The sequence below is a fragment of the Ornithodoros turicata genome, chromosome 8 (genome assembly GCF_037126465.1).
Source record: "Ornithodoros turicata isolate Travis chromosome 8, ASM3712646v1, whole genome shotgun sequence".
NCBI classification, from domain to species: Eukaryota; Metazoa; Arthropoda; class Arachnida; order Ixodida; family Argasidae; genus Ornithodoros; species Ornithodoros turicata.
The window spans coordinates 10,217,189-10,244,967 of record NC_088208.1 but is presented as its reverse complement, the minus strand read 5'-3'; the positions used below and the strand labels follow the sequence as shown (position 1 = coordinate 10,244,967).

At 44.5% G+C, this 27,779-nt stretch overlaps 1 protein-coding gene across 1 annotated transcript; it reads left to right on the top strand.

The window, feature by feature from the left end:
* The first annotated feature begins 8,398 nt into the window (after window positions 1-8,398).
* On the top strand, window positions 8,399-23,464 carry LOC135365923 (acetylcholinesterase-like). Its single transcript, XM_064598588.1, has 8 exons — window positions 8,399-8,502; window positions 8,581-8,735; window positions 12,453-12,768; window positions 15,296-15,620; window positions 16,655-16,867; window positions 18,838-19,092; window positions 19,985-20,169; window positions 23,189-23,464. Exons 1-8 carry the CDS (start codon window positions 8,432-8,434, stop codon window positions 23,364-23,366), a joined length of 1,698 nt encoding a protein of 565 aa, XP_064454658.1. The 5' UTR covers window positions 8,399-8,431; the 3' UTR covers window positions 23,367-23,464.
* The last annotated feature ends 4,315 nt before the right edge of the window (window positions 23,465-27,779 follow it).

The following is a 27,779-nucleotide window of genomic DNA, read 5'->3' as shown; positions in this document are numbered from 1 at the left end:
TGCTACGTGCAGTCAGGCGTACGTGTACGCACTGCTTGCGACGCGGTTGTCTGGAATCACCTGTCAGTAGTTCTACAGCCCACATTTCATTGGCAATGCTGTACCAATATTGTACTTAAGGAATGCCATACCCTGCGCGTGTTCGTTACTAAATTAAATGCGTTTGCAACACCCACAGTTATGAGATGAGATATACCATGAGGGACTGATTCCAGACAATGGTGTCGGTCGCAAGCAGTACGACACAATAAATATATGTAGAAAGCAATACTAGAATGTAATACTACTGCACGAATGATTGTATCGTCTTGAGCATTTTCAAAACGTCTCATCTATAGAACAACAACACGATGAATGTCGCTGATACAAAAAAAAAAAAAATTATTATGCATATAGGCCTCTACCGAAACGTCACCGTGGCGTAATCATGATGTCGGTAGACGCAGCCTACCGAAACAGCGCAGGCGCAGAGCACCGCGGTTTCCCAAAGCCGAATTCCTTGAGGAAGGTCAGTGGTTACGTCTTTGTATTAATGGCACACACGAATTAGGTGAGGTTTTCAGTCACTTTAGTGCCTTCATTCGCATTCCCAGTCAACCGCGGGAAGGAAGGAAAGCTTCGCCGAAGTGTGGCGTCGTCTTGAAAGTCAATGTCGCAATCCCGTACGGAATGTGGTTTCTTATTGCGTCTTGGTTCGCGCTTGCTTTGTATTGAGACACCGCATGTACTCCGAGAGAAACTCGTGCCCTTCAGGATTCCGAAGATGGAAGAGCCCGTAGACATCACTAAGAAGCCCTACCGAAACAATAGGGCTACCGGTAGAATGGAGCAGAGGAAAGCTGCACAACTAGTAATATATTTGAGGAACGAGGAAGTGATATGTGAAGTTATAGTGGTGCGTGAAGAATTAGATAGACATCTTACAGTACCAAAAGCTATATTTACACGTGGCCTTCTTGTCATCTATTTATTTTTCGCTATGGTAGTTCCAGTCTACCAAGTCAGCGGCGCTGCTGCACCGTCTGACGTCATGTGTTTACAAACAGGGAGAGGTCCATTCATTACGCAAGCGATACGCAGAGATACAATCTGTACGGAACAAGGCAGTGACGCCCCACAATACCCATTACGCATATTACAGTCTCCGTTGACAGCATTGCAGGTGAACGGTTTTCGAGTTTGTAGGGTAGTTCCGCTGGGCTTCCCCAGCATCCACAGCAGGCCGTCCGCTTAGCTTGGGAATAGTGACGGTTGTATGGTTGATATGCTGCTATATTACCGCGCGCACAGGGGCGGATCCAGACCCACGTTTTGGCGGGGGGGGGGGATTATTTCTTGAAGCGCACGGGAGGGGCGAAGAAGTTAAGTTGCCGGAGCTCTAGTCCCGCTGCGTAAAGTAAATCAGACTAGAAGCCCAGTCGTGGATAAAGCTATTGCTCCTTCGGGTCCAGAACCAAGCTGCCGCAAACATCCACGTCATCGAGCTTCTCAGTTCGGCAAAGGCCTTCAACGCTGTTCTTCACAGTCCTCGTGGTTGACATAGTCAATACCTTGACACCTCCCCCGCCATGTAGAAACTGAAGATGGGCACCTGACTTCCTTCCTGCACCGAGCACAGAGACGATAGAGAGCTACGCATAGTGCCGGTGCTCACACAGTGCTTGGTTCAAAGAGATCATGAGACGGGAGTGTCATGTAACGTAACCGTAATTTTGCAAATTATTGCGACCTAAACTCGGAAATTTTCCATGTAAAGTTCACTTTTCTATCCCACCAATGTAAAGTGCGCCGAATTTACCCACATTCATCATAATTGACAGGGATATCGAGGAGCCCTCTTATATGAAAAAAAAAAAAAAGCCGAACACCATGTTCTACGGAGCTCGCAGAGGAGAATAGCACGTGACGAATTTTTCGCGCAATCGTTCACATTCCGAAGAAAGGAGGATGAATACCCTGGCCACACTGGCATCGGTGGTGGTGGTGGTGGTGAAAGGGCTCGCCGTTGTCGGCCTCACATATGTGGGCAACGTCACGACTAACGCCTTGGGGAATGTGCGTCGTGGGCAGACTTCTAAGGGAACTGTGCCGACATATGTCTGCGAAAGCGTCTGAGGAAAACTCAGGGAAAACCCCAGACAGCACAGTCGGCACCGGGATTCGAACCCGGGGCCCCGGGGCCGGGGCCACACTGGCAATTGTCGTAAGTGACAGCACATGCATGACTTATCGCATCCGGCTTCCCCTGGTATCATGCCTTCCCTACATGCCGTCGGGATAACAGCGAATGTGGTCGAAAAATCGCCGTGCGTTATGATTGAGTGCTCCGAGATGCACGATGTTCGGCTGTTTCTTTTTCCGATTGCATACATCCTGAATGTCGTTGTCAATTATCATGAATTTGAGTAAATTCGACACGCTCTTAACACTGCGGGGATAAGAAAGTGACCGTGATTTAGCAAATTTCTCAGTTCACTTCGCAAAAATTTACATAATTAAATTTCCGTTACACGATATTCACATCACGAGGTGGCTAAAACATAGTAAGAACAAGTGTCGTTGACCGCATGGTTCGAGGAGGCGTATTTTTTTATTGTAGTTCAATGACACGTTTAGGGGGCACCCGGCTTATTCATTACTTTTTTTTTCTATGAATGTACCACAATCTACTAGGCACCTTGACGGTTTATGTCTGAGCTAATTCATTGATGTCATGCTGAGTGTAGATCGACTTCGGGCCTTTTCGAAGGTGTTATTTTCATCTTCACTCTTTCTTTTTCATTTTTATGCGTGTAGGCTCTGTATCGGTATAGCCGTTGTTTCCGCCTCTGTTTCACACGATATTTTCACCGGTTTCCCTCCCCCCCCCCCCGAATTCAGACATATGTCGTCACAGTTCACGTAGAGAGCCGGCAAGGGACGTACATATTCCTAAGGCGTTAGCAGGGATGGGCAGTATTTAAATACATTGTAAATAAAATACTATTTAAAATATGAATACATGTATTTATATTTTGTATTTAAATACACACTCGAAAAATGTATTTATAATTATGCTTAAATACCGATTTTGGGGTATTTATTCTGTAAATACTTTGTAAATACTCCTAAATACATTATATACAGTATATACTGATTAATATCTTAACGTTGCCCTGCATTTAAGCTTTCGGGAAGAAGGGAGAGTTTGGGGCGCAGTTATGCCGATTTCGCGCTACCATGTGTATGCGACAAACCATTTTAGATGGCAAGTTTTTCACTGTTGCTGCGGACAACGGTTGCGACTAGCCAATTACCTTGCTGTATGAAGCATCTTCGTCAAATTTATTACAAGCATTTCTTTATCGGCACCTGTGGAGATGATGTTCTCCTTTGCAAATCTGTCTGGACGGCCGAACAGAAGATGCCTAAAAGATGCAGTATTCGAGAAACTTCTAATATTAAAATTGCCATGATAATCCAACAAATAAATGCTATTGTTCCTTGCTGATTTGTTGTTACGATCATCGTTATTTCTGTAACTCCAGATGACATTTTCCTCACGGTATTTATGTAGTAGTTACGGTATTTAAATACTGTATCTATATTTTGTATTTAAATACTCATGAGAAAACTGATGTTCTGAGGCTGGAACAACATAGAAGGGGCAAATACATACAAAGCCTCATATTGTCTAAGAAATTAACGATGAAAGATGAAAGTCACTGAAAAGGTTAGCCAGCTGTAGGCCCCGAACCCACATCTTCTGGATTACCGGTCCAGGGCTCTACCAACTGAATTAAGCTAACACGCCTTCTCAGCGACTTCCAGGGTGCGTCATCTGAAGAGACGAACCAGTCACTCTCCCACACTCATCCTCCTTTCACTCTTACATTTTTGCTCAGTGTCGTATGAACGTGTGTATGAGTGAGCAAAAATGTAAGAGTGAAAGGAGGATGAGTGTGGGAGAGTGTATGCGTTGTCCCTTCAGATGACGCACCCTGGAAGTCGCTGAGAAGGCGTGTTAGCTTAGCTTTCGTAGAGCCCTGGACCGGTAATCCAGAAGATGTGGGTTCGAGTCCTACAGCTTGCTAACCTCTTCAGTAGATGGGTAGAAATCCAGCGAACCGGTAGAGATGTAGGAAGGGAGTTGCCTCAGGACAGAAGCCGCCGATATTTCGAAGAGAGACTGTTCTAAGAACAGTCGCCAATATTTCGAACAGAGACTGTTCTAAGAACAGTCTCTGTTCGAAATATCGGCGGCTTCTGTCCTGAGGCAACTCCCTTCCTAACCTTTTCAGTGACTTTCATCTTTCATTGTAAGTACTCATGATGAAAAGTATTTATGCAGAGTATTTTAAATACCTCTTTCAACAAAGCATTTTGTGTTTGTATGTAAATACTCGAAAAAATTTATTTATGCAAATCCCTGGCCGCGTTAGTCGTGACGCAGTCGACCTCTGTGATGCCGACAACGGCGCGCCCTTTCACCATCGTCACGGGATACTTGGATAGCATCCGCGAGGACATCGTAATCACGTACGAAGACAACGAGGAAAGTCTTCCCTTTTACGTTTTGTGTGCATCATCAACCATTTGTACAGAACACAGCTGTTTGCTCGGAAATAGTCTGTTCAAAATTAGTGAAATTGCTGAGTGTCCAAATCCCCTCTTTTGCTTCGCCGGTGATGGTATCTGCTCAGCAAGGGCAGGTGGGTCCAGCACCGAGGAGAGACGTTAGGCAAGTGCTGCGACGGGATTTGATCGTGAACCCAGAAGCTGTGCCACGGAACTTCAATTACATTTGGTGGTACTACCGGTGTCAAATAATTACACTGGCACTTATATTTGCGTTCGTCGTGCTGGGGCTGGTCTCACGCCATGCGGCCCAACCTGTGCTTAAGTTTACCAAAGCCACGTTTCATCCATATTCGAGAGTTACATTCAAAACAACTCCATCAGCGGGTCTAAGAAACAAAAGCGGCCACCTTGCCATTTTATCAGCTTTCAGCGTGGGTGACGACTCCAGTGGCACGCAGACGCAGGACGATGGACACAATGATAACGATTCGTAACGTGAAGCCATCTCAGCCATCGCTCCGCTATCGCACGTGTGACGTGATTTCATTGTATTCCGAATTGCGCAATCATATTAATAAATAGTTTCGTTAGCACATCGTGAGTAGCGTTCATTGACTCTATGGGCGTGCTTGAAAGGGTGCATGTAAATCTTCGTAGCCCTACGGGCAAAGTCCTTGAGCCAATATGTTGGTTATGGCAAGACGTCCAACGTACAACGTGTCATTAGACGTGGAGACGGTAGCGAGAAGCAGATTTGACACTTGTTTCCTAATATTCGTCATGGAAGTTCAGGGACAACGTGAGGAGTACTTTCGCTTTAGCTTATCTGTACTCGATCACTACACTGTACAAAAAGAACTTCGTCGCATAGCTCGCTTAGCTCAATTGGTAAGAGCCCTGGACCGGTAACCCAGAAGATGTTGGGTTCGAGTCCTGCGGCTGGCTAACCTTTTCAGTGACTTCCTTCTTTCATCATTCTTCATCGCATCACACGCTCGGAACTGATTATTATCGTTATTTATTTATCGTTAAAAGGTTACGAGCTCGAAGACAATCATAATCGGAATGATATTGTTCCCTCACACAATTTGTTGGAAATAAGAGGCATACGCCTTTCCAGATATAGGATAAGTGTTGTTGACACAGACTGGCGTACGCCTCCTACCTCCTGCCGATTGCTATCACTCGGCGCAATAGTTGGTGCAGAGTGTGTTAGATTTTTTTTTGTTATTGGTTTATTTGTGCCATTACTCTCACATGGGGGAAACGAATTCCCGTCTGAGGAGACAACATTCAATCAACTACTGGATCTCAACATCTCAACACCAATGACGAAACACCAGACTATACATAACTTAAAAACAGAAGAAATCTTGCCCATAACTCTAGCGGACACACAGTACTGAGTACACAGTCATCGTATGCAAAGCTACAAACAGGCACCGAGCGAGGTGCGCATGCGCAGACCAACCGCCTTTCATAAACTCTTTCGCATTATCTCCTGGGGTTTGTCGTCTGTTCCCCCTTTGCAAACTTCGCGCGGTTTCTGTCCCCGCTTGCCAGTAACTCCGTGATGTGTTGCCTAAAAGTTGAGGAACTGATGCTCTTATGACTTTTTTTCATCAATCCCATCTTTTTTATAGTTTCACATATTTAGTGCACATATTTAGTATTTCCTGTTTATTGTTTGCCTTCTTTCGTTTTATTAACTTCTCGTACTTTGTTGTACGTTGTTGTCTGTGTGTGATACTGGTGTGTCTGATCTTGCGTGCGCCAGGACTCAGGCCCTTGAGGCTGTTCTTGGGCACGAATAAGACGCTTGCTCACTCTCGGATTAATATTGGTTCCGTTAGCCACGACATCTTCAAGACTCTTATAAATTTATTGCTTTCAGCTGTTTGTCTCATCTGCATGGGACGGAAGAAAGAGGTTGAGAAACCCACCACGTCGACGCGTATCTGTGTACGTCGTCCACGGCGCGCTCGACCACCTGCGATAAAAGCACGGGTACCATTCCACGGTCACTCCCACGGTTCACCGTAACACGATACCTGGCCTTTCTTGCTTTTGCGTCAATAAAATTCCATCACCATCATCATCGTAACACGATACCACGTGTTTAGGCCTGGGAACTGTTTCCAGACCTCAGACATTTGAAGGAACAAGACAAATTTACTGCGATTAGATAAAGTGGCCAGCCATATTTTCTGACAGTGGCCCCATCGGCATCCATAATGTTTTCCTACCACGAACAACCTCCTTCACTGTCCTGCCTATAAAATGATTAGTGTAAAAATGGTTCGTTGTCATGACATCAACATGGACGCCTAGCTTGATGCGCATTCTCAGAACAAACATCTACTGATTCGCGAACTCAGCCGTGCACTAATGGTAATTTCGTGCTTTATCTATAATGTGTACTGCGTAACTTTCCGCGCCTTGGTAAAGGTATTGTATGTTGTATGTAGTACCTTTTGCTGTTGCGTATTCCGCTTATATGTATGTACCTAATAGTATTTTGTTTTTCTGCATCTTGCCAAATATCCATTTTATCATGCACTCTGTTCTTCATTTTTTTTAATCCTTACTGTGTGCCTTTCTATCACCTTTACCGTTATTACGTTTTGCGTTTGCCTATCGTCTTATTTTATTACCAGTTGCAGCTACATCGAGCCCCCTAGCGCACTCCAAAGTGATTTTATTTACACTCGACTATTTGGTCGAAATAGTCCGCCACATCTTCAATGCATCTTTTTCCTTCACAAAGTTTAGTCGAGGGATGACCATAAGTAATTTTTATGTATTTAACCATGAGTACAAAATATTTTGCTATATACTTTGCACAAGTATTTCGTAAGTGCTTTATTTCAATACCAAATATAAGAACAATATTTCAATACCCGAAATACTTTGATAAATACACTGAACACTGGACAAGCAAATAACTAAGACCAGCATAGACTAGCTGTTAATATTGTGAAAAGGAATTGTACAAACAGTCGTTAAAAGCGGTATGCAGGAGTACAATGACAGATTGAGCGACAGTTCGTAAAAATATGAGCATTCAAGCAGACCGTTACGAGGTAACGGCGTTCCTTAAGCACGGCGATTTTAACGATAAAGTAATTTAATCAGACGATTTTATCGTGCATACAGCCCTGTCCGATCAGAAGATGTTGGTTCGTGGAAGAAACGAGCCTCGCCACAGGATCTGAAGAAGAATATGCACGTTCAGAGGGTCGTGTAACATCGAGACATCTGTCCTGGAGGCTTTCTGAAGTTTCAGAGCCAAAGAGTACTAAGTATATGGTGTTTAACTCTGAGTACGGTGTTGGTAGAAATGATCAATGTTGATGCCATTCGATTGCTGATACAACTGCGGCATACATGTATGCACGAAAGAACCTTCTAAAAGTGTACTAATCCTTCAAACCAGGTGAATGATCTCTCTAGACTCTAAGCAACGCACCCCATGCAGCTCCGCGAAATTCAGAAATATGCGCATTTGATGTACCTACATGTGTTTGCAAAGTATTTAAGCAAATGAATCTTCAAAAACGCTATTTAAATATAAATACGTTTTCCTATACTGTACTTAAATAGTATCTTGCATACAGTGTATTTAAGTACTGCGCACATCCCTGATTCTGTTCTGTACTCCACGAAGATAATCATCTCTTGCACAAAGCTATATGCGAGAATTATTTTGTTATCTACATTCACGCAAGAGATTCGTGCTGCTGTTTCTTTCTGGTTTAGTCAAAGCTTGCAATGAGTCAGTCACTTGCAGTCACTATACAAGTGAATAAGTTAGACGAAGGCTCAATGAACTCAGCTCGTGGGCACGTTAAAAGAAGCGGTGCTAGCATCAATGATGGCCGAGAAAGTGCAAGCCGGTCGTGCAGGCAGCTACCTTGGCACCATCGATTCGGAACGGCTCGAGTAAGTGAGTTTCCTTTGGGAAAAGTACAGGCCCTTGACAAAATTTAGCCATTAACAGTACATTATGTCCCTATACAGTAGGTTCCTGAAACTTCTTCCCGCCATAACCATAGTGCTAACTCTGGTGGCATTTGTGGCCTTCGTATTCACCTACAGGGAGCGACAGACGAACCACGTCTACACTGTGCAAGGCTACGATTCGCAACTGCAGGGACAGTCGGTAACTGTGGAAGGTATGTAGGCTTTCCTGTCAGTATATTGGTGTCACGTTCGGTACGATTCTTGTTTTCTTTCGAGCGGGGCCTGTTATATACGATGCGTGATCTGTAAGTCGGGGGCGTGGGTGTGGAATTTATATATTGTCACAGGAAAAGTCAGCCAGAAAGGACGGCGGATGTAGTTCCGTATCGGGACCACTGGCTTTTTTTAAAGAAAAACGAATAAAAACAAAAATCTAACGCTTTTACGTGATAGGAAGTAATTAGTAACAAAATTCAACAGGAATGTCCTTCGTATATTGCGTAAAACGTATAAAAATTAAATTTTATCGCCGGTTTCTTGATGGCGATCCGCCATCTTGGCTGAGGACCTTACTGACCTAACCGGAGGCACAGTCTCGACGCCCGCACCGCCTAGTGCGTGCCTGGGGAGGGGGCGCCCGCTCCAGACCCCCCCAATCTGTAGAACCTAACTTAACCTAACCTCACTAAAGTGAGGTGATTTAGCCCATTTCAACGACCCTACCTTTCGCAAGACTGCAAGTTTCGAATCGGTTAGGCTTAGCATTCCCGTGTTTCTCCTGCGCTAACAGTGAATCAGATGGGGTTGTTTAAATGCATATAAAAAAACTTCTAGTCCACAGAATTTTATAATTCTTACATTTCTAGATTCAGTATATGATCTTCTTCCACTTCTATGCAATATTTACTTTCCTAACCGGTTCAGTAATTTTTAAAAACGAGTGGTCCCGATACGGAACTACACCCAGGACGGCTTGCTATTCCTCTATAAAAATAATTCCTAAGTGCGTATTCCTGGGTTAGTAGCAGTAAAGGCGATGTGGGTTCAGAGGTCGGAGGTCTTCCGTCGACCCGCACACGATGTGACAGGCTACTAAGGAGACCGGTACCGCGAAAAGCGCCGCGGTTACACCACTGCTCCGTGTGCCAAGTGGTGTTGCCAGAGATATGAAGTACCCGGGGCTGGTCATGCGAGGCTTGAGCTTGGCCGATGGCTTATAGAATATGTCCTGTGCGCAGAATCATGTTGCTTTTTGTGGAGCTTGTATACATTAATTAACCGAAGCACCATCGGCCCTAACGCATTGATGACTGGACTGCGACCTTCGGTATTTCACTCCTACACTTCGAAAGTTGTAGTTTTGCGATCGATATCCGGGTGCGACCTTTGTTCCGTGCGAAAACTCTTGAAAGAGAACAAGGCTGGATTGATTCCTAACGTGAGCCGTCGCAAGATATGCGGAGCATGAATATGGAGCGTCACTTCAAAACAATACAGAAGCACTTCAGATGGCCTTCGTTGTTCATAGAAACTTCATAGGTACTTCAGATAACTTCAATGTCCTAGCCAACCACCATCTCGAATGATATCGTTTTATCTGCCCTGATTTGTTGAAAACAGGAGGCGTACGCATCTTTTGTGACAATTATGAACAGCATAAGTGTCACAAGACGACGTACGCCTCCAGCTTTCAACAAATATGACATATGATAAAATGATATATGTACCTATGATATGTGTGTTATAGTTATCCATATATATAGTTAGTTAGTATAGTATATGCAAAATTTTGTGCTCAGAATTTGGTGTCTACCTTACGACTGCCAAATGACGTGCAATTCACTATGCATATATAAGAACGAAATTAATTTAGTAGTTTAGTAGGATTTTAATTTAGTATTCGTTAGTACTTGATATTTAAGAGATTTAATTCGGTTTAAATATCTAATTAAAATTTCTAGGGCAGGCAACTGTAGCACAAAGAAGAGAACATAGTGTGAAAATGGGAAGTGTTGGGGAGGGGGACATATATAGTTTAGGAGTCACGTGAGCCCTGGCCTGAGGAGGAGTGGCCTGGTCCGGCCCGTGGAGGGCTGTAGGCTGGACTTGGCAATGGACCAAGGAATTTTGACATAGTCGGGGGGCGACAGTCCAGATCAGTGATGGGCAGTACTTGAAGTACCACGTACTCAAGTAGTACTTTAAGTACATTTTTGTGTACTTGTACTTTACTTTAAGTACATTTTAGGTCGTGTACTTTGTACTGTACTTAAAGTACTTTTTGCGAGTACTTTCGCATCAAGTACTCAAGTACCCAAACTTGGAGTCCAGGCAAAAAAATCACAAAAGAGTATCAAAAATTCACCCTGCAAAAAGCGCTAAAATGACAACAAGAAAACGAAAACACACATAGCAGATAGCGCTATCTGTGTGTTTTCGTCTTCTTGCCGTCATTTTGCCGCTTTTAATGGGATGCACTACCAAGAGTCCCAGTCTGACATTTTACCAAAAAGGATTTTTGTGCTTTCAAATGCAGGGTTCTATGCTTTTTTTTTTTACATTGTTTCCTTCGTTGGCAATTAATAATCATTTGATATCACAATGTGTGATTATTGTGTGGGCATTACATTACAGAACACTCTGAGACACGCACATGCTTTAATTTTTACATTGTACTTTTGATTGGTCGCATGGATTAAATTGCTGCAGATCACAGTCGTATAAAAATGATGGCTTACATTGTGCTTCATCCTTTTTTACATTCTCCATATTCTTTGTTGTATTTCAAAAGCAGCATGGAATGCAGTGAAATATATAATCTCCGTTGGCTTGTACTTTTTTCCCCCTTGAAATTTCCTAGCCTGGTCCAACAGATTAGTACCGGAACACCACACTATGCGGGGGATCTTGGATCAGTCAGGGTATAAAACATAATCACAGCAGAGCTGACGGATTACCTCCCTACATGTAACTGCAAATTATGCCATCTGATTAAGTTCATATTCACGGGTTAGGTCTTAACCTGGGACTTCATGACTTTAGAGGATTTGTCAAGAATGCTCGCTAAAGTTTTGACAAAAAAAAGCAAGACGCAGATACTAAACAGTGAAATAAAAAGTGATACAAATTAAATTCGCAATGTACTTGATGAGTACGTGAAGTACTTTGCCTAGTACTTTGTATTTTCTTGAAGTACATTTGGAACTGGGTACTTTGTACTGTACTTGAAGTGCTAATGACCCCAGGTACTTAGTACTTTACTTGAAGTATAACTTTGAGGTACTTTGCCCATCACTGGTCCAGATGATTTAGAGGCACTGAAAGTAGATCTCTAAGGTTGGTGTTGCGGCAGATGGGGAGGTATGTGCTCTAGGTCTTCCAGATCACCGCAGTGACAGCAGCTGGGAGAGTCAACTGGTAGCATACAGTAACGCCACTGAGCTATGAAAGCCACATTGAGCCGCATCCGATCGCTCCTATTTTAGAGGCCTTCGTACAGCACCAGAAAGAGTGACTCTAATCATTGGACACCGTGTTTTCTGTGAACTAAGGAAATAACCGTCTTCTTTCTGGACGGAATGACCACCTAGATTAAGGCCGACTCATACGGTTTAGTTAACGTTGGCTACCAGGGAGAGTTGGCTGCACTGTCCCAAAATTGTTTTCTTCGTTTTCCTTTCCTACCGCGCTTTAAAGTGAAAATCCGGTCGAAAACATTGGTGTGAGAAACACCGTCTTATGATTTCTAATACTCCCCACCACCACCGTGCAAAATATTTCAGAAAAAGATAAGATCGAGGGGAACACGCCTGTACCTGTTTCGCGTAGAAATTTAGCGAGGTTTACGAGTACCCTGCGAACGAAAATTCCCCATAAACTTCTTGGGAATTGAGTCCGCCTTAGCACGAATAATGCATGCCGCTTTTCAGGCATCGCTGTTCTTGCCTTCCTCGGCGTCCCTTTCGCCCAGAGCACCGGCGGCGAGCGGCGATTTCGTCGCCCAGAGCCCGTCTCTCCACCGTCTACCCTACAGGCGAACCATAAGAGACCGCCCTGTGTGCAGAGGATGCCAACTGGGGCCAGGGGAGTACCTCCAGCCCAGGGACCACAATCCGAAGACTGCCTCCACCTTAACATCTGGGTACCTCCTGCTAAAGACAGCAAAGAGAGGAAGGCCGTTCTCGTCTTCCTCTACGGGTTCGACTTTCAGTACGGAGCCAACACTAACGAAAACTATGACGGCAGGTGAGACACTTTTCACTTGAAGAATATTCTTTCTAATTCGAATAGAGCAGTGTAATATAGCTCATGATTACATTTAAGGGTCCATGAAGAGATTGCCACAAGATTGGAGTTCCTTGTTGGAGAATATATTTCTCAAGGATGACATTTATCTGAAATACATACCATTTTTGGAATGTTGCATTCAATGCGGGCGCAGTTCACGCGCAAAGAAAAAGCTGCGGGCGGCCGCCCGACACATCGCCTACACGCGGCCCGACGTGACATGCACCATTTGTTCGCCCGAAGGTTGTTCCAAACAAGCTCGCCAGTGGGGAAGGTCACCTGCTCCTGACGTCGCAACTACTTTCTCGGCCGCGCTATAGCGTCCGGGTCGCAGCAGTCGCATTTTTTTAGCCGGGGTATTTACGCAGTTACTATCTCCGCTATTCTAACCAACGCGTGGTTCATTCCTCGCATGATCATTGCATCTGTGACCAAGAATGCATGATATATGCATACGAAGATTATGAGGGCCTATTCATGGTCGATTTAAAAACAAGTATGGCGTAGCTGGTACAATCCCTGTGTGGGCTGGGTTTAGCAAACTCATTTCGTCGGACTGAAGGCGAGGGCGCGCAAAAAGCGGTCGAGTGCTAGGCTCTGGCTGCTCCGAAGCGCATCATGTTCTACTATTCTTTCCGATGTGATAGCTCCTCCATATCGGTGTCACTTATCATGAACTTCAGTAAATTTGGCACGCGCTTCACATTGGTGGGCGAAAAAATCCCGAGTTCAGTTTGTAAAAACTGACATAATAAACATTACATCCCATATTACATTCACATCAGGAGGAGGCAAAACCCTAGTAAGAATAAACGCTGTTGACAGCTTGATTCTAAGTGGCGTAGTTCTTTTTTAATGACACGTTTTCTGGGACAACATACAGGGTGTTTCAAAAAACGTGTCATAAGCACTTCATAAAAAAAACGGGGCGACAGAAAAATACGGGGTAAACGGCATTTGTGTGGCAACTGAATTTGCCTTCTTGCAAAAATATTTTCATTTCATTATAATTAAAATAAATTGAATTTCTTTAAAAGAACTCTAAAATTTCCCAAGTCAACCTAAAGTTCGTTTTTTTTTTTTTTCACAGAATTAGAGAGCCTGTAGCGAACTTAGTCAGATCCACCAAGAAATCCGCTCAGTGTTGCAAATGCAACTCCCCCCAAAAAAGTTCCAAAGCTGAGGCTTCAAAGTTCCGGGTATTCAACGACGCATCAAATCAGCCGCAAAGATGCGTGGAGAGAAGGACAGTCTCCTGCCTCCACGCACCTTTGCGACTGATTTGGTGCGCCGTTGAATACCCGAAACTTTGAAGCCTGAATTTCGGGACTTTTTTTGGGCAGTTCTATTTGCAATATTGAGCGGATTTCTTGGTGGATCTGACTAAGTTCGCTACGGGCTCTCTAATTCTGTAAAAAAAAAAGAAAAAAAAAAGTGAGGTTGACTTGGTCTCCCGAAGGTCGTTCCAAACAAGCTCGCCAGTGGGGAAGGTCACCTGCTCCTGACGTCGCAACTACTTTCTCGGCCGCGCTTTGAGTTCAATTAAAGAAATTCAATTTCATTTAATTAAAATGAAATGAAAATATTTTTGCAAGATGGCAAATTCAGTTGCCACACAAATGCCGTTTACCCCGTATTTTTCCGTCGCCCCCTTTTTTATAAAGTCCGAATTAGACGTTTTTTGAAACACCCTGTATATGGACGCAAGAGCCACGAGCGCCTCCGAGTGGCTCCCAGCGCGAAGCTTTACAATGGCATAGGATGATAGCAGACTAACTCGAAAACAACAAAGTGAACACAGGTGTTTGTTCACGCCTGTCAAGTCAACTCTTCATCAAGGCGTAGTTGCTCTGTCGGTTATAGGTACCGTAAGGCTGAAGTCAGACTGGTTATGTTGACGGCGTAGTTGAGCAGTTTATTGCTTGTAAACCCAACACAACAAGTTATACATGTCACAGTTTAATTTGCAAGTAAAATTGCGCTAAATAATCACAAATTTGTAGAGCAACAACGATCTATGTTCCCGATTGGCTTGCTGCTCATGATGACTACGAAGCCGACACGCAGCCGACTTTTTTTTGCTTTAGACACAGTGTTGTGCACATGCAGTGTAATTTTGCTGCCGTACTTGACTGGTAATGTACAGTTTGTGGCGATGCCGAAAGTACTGTCCGTAAATATCAATTTAAATATTATATTCAACTATGAGTGCAATTGTGACAAAAATTGTGACGTAAAGAGTACGGAGGAGGAACAAATAAATTATCTTAGGTTACTGCGCAATTATTATTATTATTATTATTACTATTATTGTTATTACAACCATTGTTGTTGTTGTTGTTACTCATTTACAGTAGCTTTAACGTGAACGATATTTCAGCTCTGCTTACTTCTCCCATACCCATCTGCAGGGATGGACGGTGTTCACCAAGCACCGTGCTCATAGCAATAAACTTGAATGCTCTTATATTGCACATTTCCTCAGGTACTTGGCTGCCCTGGGTGACGTCATCGTAGTAGTGCCGAACTACCGATTGGGTATATTCGGCTTTCTAATGGCGGGAACGAGCGAAGAGCCCGGAAACCTGGGTCTACTGGACCAGAAGCTGGCGCTCGACTGGGTACGCTTCAACATCGGTTACTTCGGTGGTGACGAAGACAACATAACACTGTGGGGCGTCGATGCTGGCGCTGTCTCCATCGCCATGCACATGCTCAGTCCACTGGCGACCACCATCCATTCGGCAGTCAAACGCTATATTTTGCACAGCTCATCTATATTCAAGCCGTACGCAGACAATACCAGACGGGTGAGCGCTTTCACGTTACGTACGAGATATTCTCCTTCCCAGATATAGCATACACGGGATGAGAACTGCCGTTGAGGGGAATCTGTGTCTTCCACGTTATGCCGGATAAATACGTACCATAGACGGTGTTTGGCATCGATCTGTGTTTGTGTCACAAGTTTTACAGCGAATGACGCAACAGACGTGTAGACAATAATACTCACCTGGCTTGCCCGTCACGAGGTCACGTGGTCACTATAACCAATAGGAATGGCCTTGACTCTCCGTTCTCTCTCCCCTTCCTTCCGAATTCCTACGAAAAGGCTAACGCTTCCCGTTTGCAACGAATGAAAGTGAACGAAACCGTGAATGGTGGTTGGTTCTTTGCGTGATATACGTTAGACTTTTTTTTTTATGTAGAGCTCCGTACTGCGCGTCAGCGCACCAAAGTTTCCCCTTTTCTGCCTTAGCCAGAGGCCAATGGATTACCTGAAAATGACTAAAACAGATTACGTGATCTGCACTTGTGCAGTATCGCCTCTCATTATGCATTTAATGTGAACCGGTCTGGCAAAATAAGTCCAGGAGAGAAGTCCGTCATTCCTGTACGCGGATTCGTGCGCAATGACACGTCACCAAAGCAGCCAATCGACCAATCAACGAGTGAAACCGCTTGGACGAAATTCCAGCACAAAACAGCAACACAACCTGCGTTTGTGTATCCAACGTAATCTGTCGGCTCTAACATTATGAACAATGTGTTCCTTTTTGTGTGTTTGTGTGTGCGTAATTGCAGGTGTTATGGCGCAAGGGTTACTTAGACCAAAGCACGCCGATGCCATTATCAGTATATGCATTTATTTGGTTAAAATAATTAGCGCTGTCTCGGTGAATCAACGGCCCTTTTGTGGGTTTCATTACATCAGTAGAATCTTAACCTCTAAGTGCACTACACGATTAATACCTGCGTTTCTGTTGAAACTTGGATTTTCTACCTGATGATGTGATCATGCGGTGTATTTATTTAACAAAAAAATCAATTGCTTCCATTCTAGGCCACGCAAAATATCGTGTCCGTCGCCAGGCAGCTCAACTGCGGTGAGGGCCCCATGAAGCAGGTTCTGGAGTGTCTCCGATCGCTTCCCGCTGATCAGCTGCTCCAGACGGACGCGGTGTTGAACGGCACTTTTGTGCCGAGCTTTAACAGCGAGTACTTACCTGATAAACCTTTTAATCTGGTCGCGAAAGTACCAATTGCACGGAAACAGGTGAGCTCGCAGTTACTAGTCATTAGCCTAATGGCGTATCGACGCTGGTACAATTATTTTTGTAGTAATTCCGAAATAATGCACTGCGCTCGCAAGAAATATCGGAGAGCACGCACAGTGACGCTGCTCTTTAAGCTTCGCTTCACGACATAGTACCATAAAATGCTCAAAGTGAAGAATTGCACAGAGTGTTACTTTATTTGTTCATTCCGCGTTAGCACCGCGAAGCAACTGTGGCTATGAGCGGCACGCAGAGGGAAAGAGGTCTGCGAGGAGGAGTGGGGGATCGGGGGTTCGATGCTTCCTGGGCCGACTTCATGGGGAACGGTGCCGACATTCGTCTGGAAAGTCTACCGCAAACCCCAGGGAACCAGACGGCACTGTTGGTGCGGGGATTCGAAACGGCGTCACCTCCCACTCTGGGCGTACGACTCCTGTTTCAACGAATCAGGAGAGGGAATCGTACCATGCTTAGCGATGGCCGACTGGATGTGGGTTATGCATGTTACCTCCAGTAAAAATGGTGATTCGTTTCACGGATGTACCACGGCAAGGAACATTTTACGGACAACTGCACTGGACGATCTGAAGGGGGGCGCTGGAATCCACCACACAGCTCCTGCTCGGAGGGTCCAACTACAACCCGCGAGGAAAGAGGCGGAAGTAGCCCCCTCCCCCCCTCCCCCACCCACCCCCCTCGGCGGGGTAGTTGCGCGGAATGGAACAGATGAGCGACTGTGACCAACGCTCGTTGCCGCTTTGGATATGCAGAAGTGACGATCCCACGTTTTAGACGAGTTTTCTTTTTTTTTTCTTATTCTTTACTAGACCTGAGTATCTTGTCCCGCAGTGAGCGGGCTCACATCTCAATATTTTCTCCTTTCATCATCATCATCATCATCATCATCATCAGTTATTCAAATTTGAGCGTTTTTGGAGGAGTATGATATAGTGCTGCGTCGTGCTGCGAGTTTATCTGAAGCGATCAGCGGAACACGCGAATCTGCACCAGGTGTACCATTGAAACACTCGTCCCCCGCTGGCGAGCACAAAGCTGTTCGGGATAGAGCACTGAAATGCGTCATTAGACAGAGTGTATGTATTTCTCCGTGTGTACTATTTTGCTATCGAAGACTGCGCTCTAAACACTGGACTTCACTCGAAGGAAAATGGAATTTCAGACGACGTGAAAGAAGGGCCACATAAAGATATCATTAACGAGACAGTACAAGGACCGACCTCGTAATGGGAACGATGCGCGTTCAAATTACTCGATTTCTGAAAAATAAGGAAACTATGTCGTTGATGTCACTATGCTGTGTCATCCCCAGTTCTGGTATGTATGACACGGCAGTGCTTCATATTCGCCAGTGCCTTCAGCACCTCGATATCCGTTTCAATAGTGCCGTTAATACCCTGGCCAGACGTACACTCTTAAAAATGAACTTCACCGCATAGCACGCTCCTAGCCAACCATCATCTCGAATGATATTGTTATCTGACATGATTTGTTGAAAACGCGAGGCGTATGCCTTTTCTGTGACACTTATGCTGTTCATGATTGTCACAGAAAAGGCGTACGCCTCCCGTTTTCAACAAATCAGGGCAGTTAACTATATCATTCGAGATGATGGTTGGCTAGAAGTGTGCTATGCGGTGAAGTTTTAAGAGTGTATACGTTTCTGGACTATCACGTACATATCAGAACGTTTGCGAATTAGCAGGCGCTATACTACACTGTTAAAACAGAACTTCACCACATAGCACGCTCCTATCCAATCATCATTCCGAATAATCTGTCCCAGATAGGCGTCTCCTCCCATTTTCAACAAATCGATACACAGAATGATATCATTCGTAATCATGGTCGGATATGAGTGTGCTATGCGGTGAAGTTCTATTTTAACAGTGTACAACGACCGTACGCGTTGACGGCCTGTGACCCTATTTATGCGTATTTCCTATTCCAGATCCTGTTGGGTAACGTGGCTGACGAGGGAACCTACTCAGTGTTGTCCGCGTTGGACAAGAGGCGGGATCTCGCAGCTTCCCTTCCCAGCGAACTACGCACCACTCATCCAGCGATGTGGTTGCTGGACATCCCTTTCAATCCTACCAACGACAATGATTCCAAACGTGCAGCCGCCCATCTACGAGGCGACTATAACTACGTGTGTCCCTGCCAGTACTTTGCTCACTATCTGAGCAGGGGACGGGATAGCCAGGTAGACTATAATCTTTAGCAATGTGCCAACCGAATCCGCGAATCAACGAATCATAGAGAGGGAATCGAATCTCAGTTCCACAAAACGGCGAATCAAATCTTTCGTATCCACCAACCACGTTTCTTTGTTTCTTTTTCAAATTGGTGGCTCCGCAGTCGGCGAAAGCCTGATTGGCGACAGGTGTTGTCTTGTTTGTTTGTTTACATATTGCTCTGGACTGAAAGAGTTCAGGTACACTCTTAAAAATGAACTTCACCACATAACACGCTCCTAGCCAACCATCATACCGAATGATATCATTCTGTGTCATGATTTGTTCAAAACAGGGGGGAGGCGCCTATCTGGGACAAGATAATCTGTCCCAGATAGGCGCCTCCTCCCATTTTCAGCAAATCAATGCACAGAATGATATCATTCGGAATCATGGTTGGCTAGGAGCGTGCTATGTGGTGAAGTTCTGTTTTAACTGTGTAGGGACTGTTTCATTAAAAGTTATAGGGTCTTGATTTCGATTGTTGCTTAGTTTTATGGAAATAATTCGGACTCGAGAATATATGTATTTCTTGTAGTCGATGAACAATACCTTAAATAAATTACGTTTAGGAAGAACTCATATGGGTATATTTTGTCCCAAAACTGAACTATCAATTTTTTTTTATTGAACAAATGTCTGATATTCTGCTTCAAAACACTTTTCAGTAGATGTTATTTTCTTGGCTTTTTAGAGTCTTTTTAAAGAAAGGATTCGAGATTCGTAAGATTCGTGGATTCGCAGAACCTTCCTTGGATTCGGGTTCGAATTGGGATTCGGAAAATGCTGGATTCGTCCCATCTCAAATAATTTTAGTATGAATCCGATGTTTTGAGGCACCTCATCGATAACACGTCGCAGGTGTACACGTACCTGATGAATCACAAGCCTTCCTACAGTTCGTGGCCGGAAACAAAGGAAATGACCCGGTATGAAGACGTGGACATGATATTCGGGATGCCATTGCACAACCACCAGGCAACAGCGCAGGAGCAACGACTCAGTCGTCAGCTCATAACGATATGGACTGGCTTTGCGAAGACTGGGTTCGTACATTTGAAAATACATCAAAATGTATATTTGCATCGTAATGATCCTGTACGGCTTGGCATATCGAACGGCCACTGCAGAAAGAAACCTTCAGACTTGCTTTTCACAGTTACAGGCTACAGACTGCTGTGGGCGGATCGAAATGCATTTCTCATATTTGACGTAGATCCTTGCACGCTAGAAGGGATCTGGCTACAATAGACCTTCCGCCATTACTTACCATCTTCACTTTTTTTGTATTGTTTACCGACATTATTCCCAGGCAAAAGTCTAGAGCGGGACCATTTCAAATGGGTTTATTGGGCAGGTCCGACTTTGACTGTGGGATCACTTTGTGACAGGGTCCAGATGAAAGTGGCACTAGTGGAGGTGATTCAGTTGTCCCCTCAGCTAAGTGGGGAATCTGGGACCCTTTAGCAGAGAGGACCACAAAGTCTGACGTATAATGTTCTGCAGAAATTGAATACTGTTCAAGAACAGGTTCTTTATTCTGCCAAAAGCATACGTTGTACAGAAAGAAATCAATATATCACTGTGAATGTGGTATACGCGTGATCACTCACTGTGTCTGTTCTACAGGCATGTGTATGCCTATGCGAACTCTGCGCGATCTTCATCGCCTGGGGCGATACCCTACCCCATTGCTAGTGGTTAATACGGGGAGTGAAATAATGAGCCCCTTCACAATAACGATCGGAGTCGTATGGTATCTAAAAAGAGCTTTCAGGGCAGAGCGCTGGTGGGCAAGATTTGGCCATGCATGGAGCGAGGAATTTTGATAGACACAGGGAACGAGAGTCCAGCTGGTTAAGTATAAGGGAGGAATCCTACAACGCGTGCGCTTTCTTTCTCGGCATGGGCGATCAACTGTTTTCAACGAGTCTCCCGACGAGACGGCACTGCGCTTTCAATGTGGCAGAGCCCATGAGAAATGGTGTGTAAGTCGCCTTGATGCGAGGGTTTGCAAACAGCAGCGGTACAGCGAGCAGATGGCACAGAGACGCGGAGAGCGAAAAAGGCCAAAGATGTGGCGTAGATCGCACAGATATTTCTCACAGGTCACGATGAACATCAATGATGATGCAAGCGAGCTGGGCTGCATTTGACATAGGCGACATATTCCTGAGTTTGGGAGTAAGACAAGAGGATGAATGAAGAATGAACAGACAAATGTACAACACAGGTGGTGGTGTTCATTTATTTGTTCGACCTCTTGTCTTCAGTCCCATCTCAGGGATATCACGGATATGTTAGCACGTCGCAAGTGAGAACAGTTTGAACCGAACTGTATAAGATTTGTTATTGTTAAACAGGTGTAATGACGATTAGTAACCTGTCTCGAATGCATTACGTAGCTCCTCAAGATCACGTGATATCTGCCCGCCAATCCGTGGCCCACTTCAAGTTTGTCCTCTGCGTACGTCCAGGGTCGCCACCTTTCAGTTTCTAAAAGAGCTGAAAATTTGTTCGTGCGAAAAGTATGAAGAACTGAGAGGCGATTACTTGTGCGCGCGTGATCACATTGTCAAGTTGTGTGTGATGGTATCTTGAAACATTGTGGCGACATTTCATTTTGCAGTTTCTTTCAATTGCTTACAAATACATTCATAGTTTGTTGAGTAATCTTAAAGCGAGAAGACACGATAAACCCCGACGCTGTTTCTTCTGAGCTATTGCGACGAGTGGCGATCTGAAAGTCGACGCGGTATCGCCAGTGACACAGTCATCCAGTCGTCGTCTGCTTGTATCGTGGCATGCTTCAATTACCTTTTGTTCTTTGTTTCCAATTATTTTGCGCAGTTTTTCGCATCTTTGGAATGGCAACCTTGACACTTGCTGGTACTTGTTATCTTATGATATTCACCTTTAGATGAGAAATACAAGCATTGAGCATACATAAGCATATATTTTATCGTTATAGCAGACATTGTTGCGGTGTAACATGGACACAAAGGGTTCACGCGGGTGCTACAATGGACCAAAGAGAAACTCATAGGTCACACCAAAAGGAGAATGAATGGTATGTGACAAGAGTAGACTCTTCCCCTTTCGGGATCTCAAAGCTGGAATCTCATGTGGTATCAACTGACCGTTCTGGGAACAAAATGGTATTTGTGAGGCTCCAGCTGGACCTTGTGGGACCATCGGAGGAAAGAGTGGTACCACTGATTTCACCAAAGTGAAACCAGTCACCCCATTGGGAACCGAACTGGAACACATTAATCCACTTTCCCGGCAAGTTGGACCAGTCATCCCACTTTTGAAGTAATGTGGAACCATCCACATAAACCGGAACCAGTTTTCATGCAACTCTAGATTTTTGCCTGGGTTAATATGCGGAAATTGGTTTTAACAGGCTTTTTTTTGAAGCACTATCGGCTACAGCAGACCGAATTAAGTAAATTTTGTATTAATGAAGCACTAACAACGAACTTCTGTGGCGCCGACCTGCATAGGTTTACTTTTACTGAAGTCACGAACCCGCGTTGGGACGTATGCAGCCGCGGAAAAAGAAGTAAGCGAAATCACTTTATTGGAAACGACAGAACCTGGGGCTCCTGAGGCTACTCCCGGATTTACCTAGATTTTTCGTCTACTCCGAACTGGATATTTAGAAATACACCGTTAACTAATTAGTGTCAATACATAAAATATTCTGACTTGCGGACGACTTGCGCCAACTAAAATTCTATTTATTTCAACCTCGTACAATGCAGTTTTCTTTCTTTCTTTTGTCCTTTTGTTCTTCCCTTTCTTTTCTTTTCTGACCTTTTGTCCCAGTTACGAGAAGCACCTTGTATATATGTGTAGCTCCGTTGCTCTCTGTCTTTCTAAGTAAGGTTGTTATGTGGAGTGCCTGCGCTCCCTTGTGATTGCACGGTAGGGTTTGCACACCGACGTTACGGCGTAAAGCTACAACACATTCTAGTTTAAGTAGTTGTATGCCCCAGCTCTTCTATTCACTGTATTGCATGCAATGAGGCAGTACTTCAGCTGCACTGTTGTTTCTTGCAGGAAGCTCCCAACGGTGACGTCGGAAGGGAAGGAAACTGAATGGCCCAACTATTCTCGAAACCACTGGGGAAATTCCGTCGTGGAAATTTCAGCGAGTGGGCTCCGAACCGTTCGCAATACCCACAAGGGTCACTGCAGCAAGCTACTTCCCGCCATTGGACGGGCCTCCCAGAAGTAATTCTCTGATATACGATAAACGCCGAGCTTCAATATAATAAAGAAAACGAAGAGGTGGTTCCTAATCAGTTGGCATTGCCAACAGCGGACGCCCATGACTAGTGACTGTGTTCGTGGGCGTTCTCAGTATTTTTCCAAGGAAGGGAGGGAACAAAGCGCGGAGCGCCCTCCCCTCTTGTCCGGGATACGCGCGCTGCGGACTACCGGTTTTTGGAGCATCATATTACACGCCGCGGACTCACCGGTTTTTGGAGCATCATATTACTACACTGTCTTAGAAGAATCAAGGCCACCTATCACTGAGGCGTGCTCAATTTTTAAAAGTAGCCTTGAAGCACCAGGAGGGGTATGACCCCATTATCCCCTCTAGAGCACGCCCACGACTGTGATCTATCATTAACTGTATCTCTGATTGTCAGCATTGAATGTTCCAATACTGTATCATGCCGATACTAGTATTGCGAACACTGAACGACAAAGTAGATGCAGGTAACATGTCTTTCGGTATGAGGAGGCACCAGACAAGACTGTCTCTTACTACTTCGCAAAAAGTAGGTGATGCACGAACTTTGTGCAACATGGTGGAATTGCAAGGGGAGCAGGCGAGCTGGTACATTGTATATCTACGATAAAACCTGAGTCACGGAACAGAGAAAAATCGACACAACACGTTCTCAAACACACCAACTCATTTAATGATAGCCTACACTCCCAATAACCTCCTGATTTGGGCAACATTTCAGGTGCTCACAGCACTCCAGGAACACACAACCAGATGGTTTTGTTGGGCGTATGCTTACTCACAGGTATCTCCCACAAGCAGCGTTTTTTTCCTTTTTCTTCTCGTTATCATTTCTAATTACATTCAAGAGGTCGCGTTTTGCAGAATCAGTCTTCCTCGGGTCACACGTCATATGCATCACCAATTTGAGGTCACGTGCGTTGTTCACTCACCCCTAGCGGCACAAACGACAGAGGCTAACGTATTTCGTCTCGTCGCTTCTTAAATGACATGGAACTTATTCTCAGGAACCAAAACCGAATATTGGTTCGGTTACGGATACGGTTCAGTGTCAGAACTGGTTCAGTGTTCGCCGTTTTAATATTTGCGGTTGCCGGTAACCAAATAGTTGCACGGTACTTTTCTTTTTCGTTTTCTTTGGGATGTGTCTGCAGCCTGCGTGGATGTCGCAGAGTGAGCTACATATGACAAGAATTCAGTCCCCTTCATTCTCATCGTTCCTGTTTGAAAACATGCGTGTATCCCCGATGGAGAATAACTGAAGAAGTGCATTTAATGACAAGAATTCAGACCCCTCCCTTCTCATCGTTTCTGTAGTATTGCGAAAAACTGTATTGCGAAAAACTGGTAAAAACATATTTATCTGTTGCGCCACGGAGGGGTGGTGCAGTGCCATCTGCCAAGTAGCACTTTTGCCAACATCCTTCGTAAAATAATTTGTTGCGGTCCCTCTTAGCTCGCGCACATTCATTTCAGTCGTGGTGTGAAAAGCTACAAGGCAAGAAAAATTGAGTGCGTTCAGCAGTCAAGCGAACGGATGTGGAAACAAACGACGTGCGACAGTTCGAATCTTAAATGACCACAATAATACAGTTCATAACTCTCAAGGGACAAGGTTATCATGATCATGATGCCCTCCATGATGAGGAGCTGGCGAAGAAGAACTGTAAACCTCTTTGAGAAAGCGACACTGATCCTATAAGCGTGAAAGCATATTAAAAGCCGAAAGCTATTCGCAAATCTAAAAAAGTGTTTGGGACGAATTTGAACCTTACTATACGCAAATCGAGTTAAAATAATTCGTAATTTTGAAAGAGGCTGGTGCTCAGAATTCGTTCTTACACGCTGGACATCCCACTCGTTTATCCCGCGAAAACTGTGGATAACTTCTTGAGATTATAATGTTATGAGATGTAGGTATTTATACATTTTCCCGTACACACAGACTGGACAGTATACCGAGTAAGTTGGATACATTTCATATCATTAATGCATTTTTCGATGGAGTCTTAGTATGCGATATTAGTGATAATTCGGTTTTTTCTCTCCAAAACTACAAGTGTCTTTATGTTTTTCTCTGAATTTTACATAAAGATGGGATTATGCACAATAACTTGACTCTAACGAAAGCACATGCCCTACTGTTTTCATGGTGTATTTTCGATATGAGGGCTGTTCATTTTTATCATCTGAAAACGTTTGAGAGAACAGCCTATAGTCCATAACTTAAAAACCCGAGACTAGGGGACAAAAAAAAAAGGACAAACACGTACAGACAAGGTCTCAAACACAGCTGAAAGTTTACTTAACAGCACAAATATATAAGGGTTTAAGTGGGTAAGAATGAAGGGTGAGGAGAACGTAAGAACGTCCCCAAAACCAACGGGAAGGTCAGGGAAGGCTTGCTAACACAGTTCCCAGCAGAGATAATGGACAGCGTTTCCTTCATAAGCCTTTTGTTGAGGTCACTTTCACTTGACATTACAAAAGTTTCATGCCATCAGGGCGCACAACCTCTACAGACTTGTAAGTGTTTTACCAATTCGGAAGAACAATCGTTATTTTTTACTTTGATGGCATGCTCCCGCAAGCGATCATTTAGGCAGTGTTTACTTTGGCCGATACAACAAAAACCACATTCCAGAGGTATCTGATCTGGAATCGTTGTCCATTATCTCTGCTGGGAATTGTGTCAGCAAGCCTTCCCTGACCTTCCCGTTGGTTTTGGGGACGTTCTTACGTTCTCCTCACCCTTCATTCTCACCCCCTTGAACCCTTATATGTTTGTGCTGTTAAGTAAACTTTCAGCTGTGTTTGAGACCTTGTTTGTGTTTGTCGTTTTTTTGTCACCAGCTTGCCTGAGACCTCCCAATCCTCTCGTTAGCATATAGTCGTTTTTGTGACTGAGTCATACGGCCAGGCGGACATCGACTCGAAGAAAGTATGCAACTATAAGATGGTTGATTCATAAACTCTTAGGGGATTGACATACCATCCTCTTTGAAAGCCATTCCACGTTTAAAAAATCCTCAAACACGCACATGCATTAAAATATTCATCCCCGAAGTTTATTACGCAAACGAGACCAAACCGAAACCGAGGCTACCGGGAACGCATGGAGCACAGCTCTCATTTGACGTCACATTTGGCCACGTGATTTGGTGCGATGGAGATAATTCGAACTATAGGTGCCATTCTGCTGGCCAGATCAATCGCGCTCCGACCCAGAAAGCGGCGAAAGCGTTCTTGAGCCGTGCTTTTGCGGTTCGCTCATTTGCATACCGAAATTCAGTGATGGATATTTCACGGCACGCGCTCTTTCATGGATTTCAAAAACATAGAATGTCTCTCAATGCGTTCTGCTATGCAGTGTTGTGCGTAGAGGCGCTTCTGTAATCGCTACGTTTTTCAGCAGCGGAGGTGTAATTCCGCGACATTTGTGATTTGTAGCGGGGAAGTAATTTCCGCTACAATTTTGAGTAGCGGAACCGCCTCCGCTACAGCTACTTTTGAGGGAGAAAATAAAATAAATTACACGCTAGTCTCTAGCGTCTAAAGGTGATTTTACTACATGCTCCGTATCGTATTAAACTGCGAAATCGGTAACGATACATGGTATTCACTTTCGGTTCAACCGATTCATGTCAGACCAGAGCCTTCAAATCGCTGCTGTCTTAATTCCGAGGTTCAAGCTCTCATGGCTCACGGATGAAAACCAACGAAAGGAAGTAACCAGCTTGACCGTAAATGAAATGTTAAGGTGTTTGGTCGCCTCAAGTGAGCGAGCCGAGGAATCCACGAACGAGCTCCATGCAGATGATTTCTTTTCTTTTGGGGAGTCAACTTCTACAGCAGATCCAGCTGATCGTGAGCTTACTCAGTACCTCTTTGTGCCAGATAACTTTAATTTGACATCGCTACAGCAGGGTTATCCAAGAGTGCACGAGGCGTTCCTCAAGCTGAATACCGCCGTTCCGTTAAATGTACTGTAAAGCAGTAGACAAGCATGATGTGTCGGTGATGTGACTAGAGACTTTGTTGCTTCTAAATACCATATGCGGAACCATACGACCGACAACGCGCTATAAATATTTTTAATTTGCCATGAAAGATGCGGCGTAGTGAAGCGGTGCGACGCTGGTGTCAAACAGCCCCCTGTACAGCGGGCAACACTGAAAATTGGCATTACACACTATTACATCGGCACTTGGTTATTTTAGTAACCATATTATTAGTTTTCCTGTTTACCTATGCATTTTGAAACCCCTGTGAACTGTGTTTTTTGCTAACTAAGTAACCCACCGCTGTCCGCTGTTCGATGGAGGCTCTCCCTACTTCTCTGCTGCGCCTGCGCGCTCCTTCTGTTCGGGGCCTCTTTCGAACGAACAAACT

Coding starts and splice junctions, on each gene's coding strand:
- LOC135365923 (XM_064598588.1), top strand. CDS start 8,432: ATGATGGCCGAGAAAGTGCAAGCCGGTCGTGCAGGCAGCTACCTTGGC. Junction 8,503..8,580: donor ATCGATTCGGAACGGCTCGA/GTAAGTGAGTTT, acceptor GTCCCTATACAG/TAGGTTCCTGAAACTTCTTC. Junction 16,868..18,837: donor TACCAATTGCACGGAAACAG/GTGAGCTCGCAG, acceptor TTCCTATTCCAG/ATCCTGTTGGGTAACGTGGC.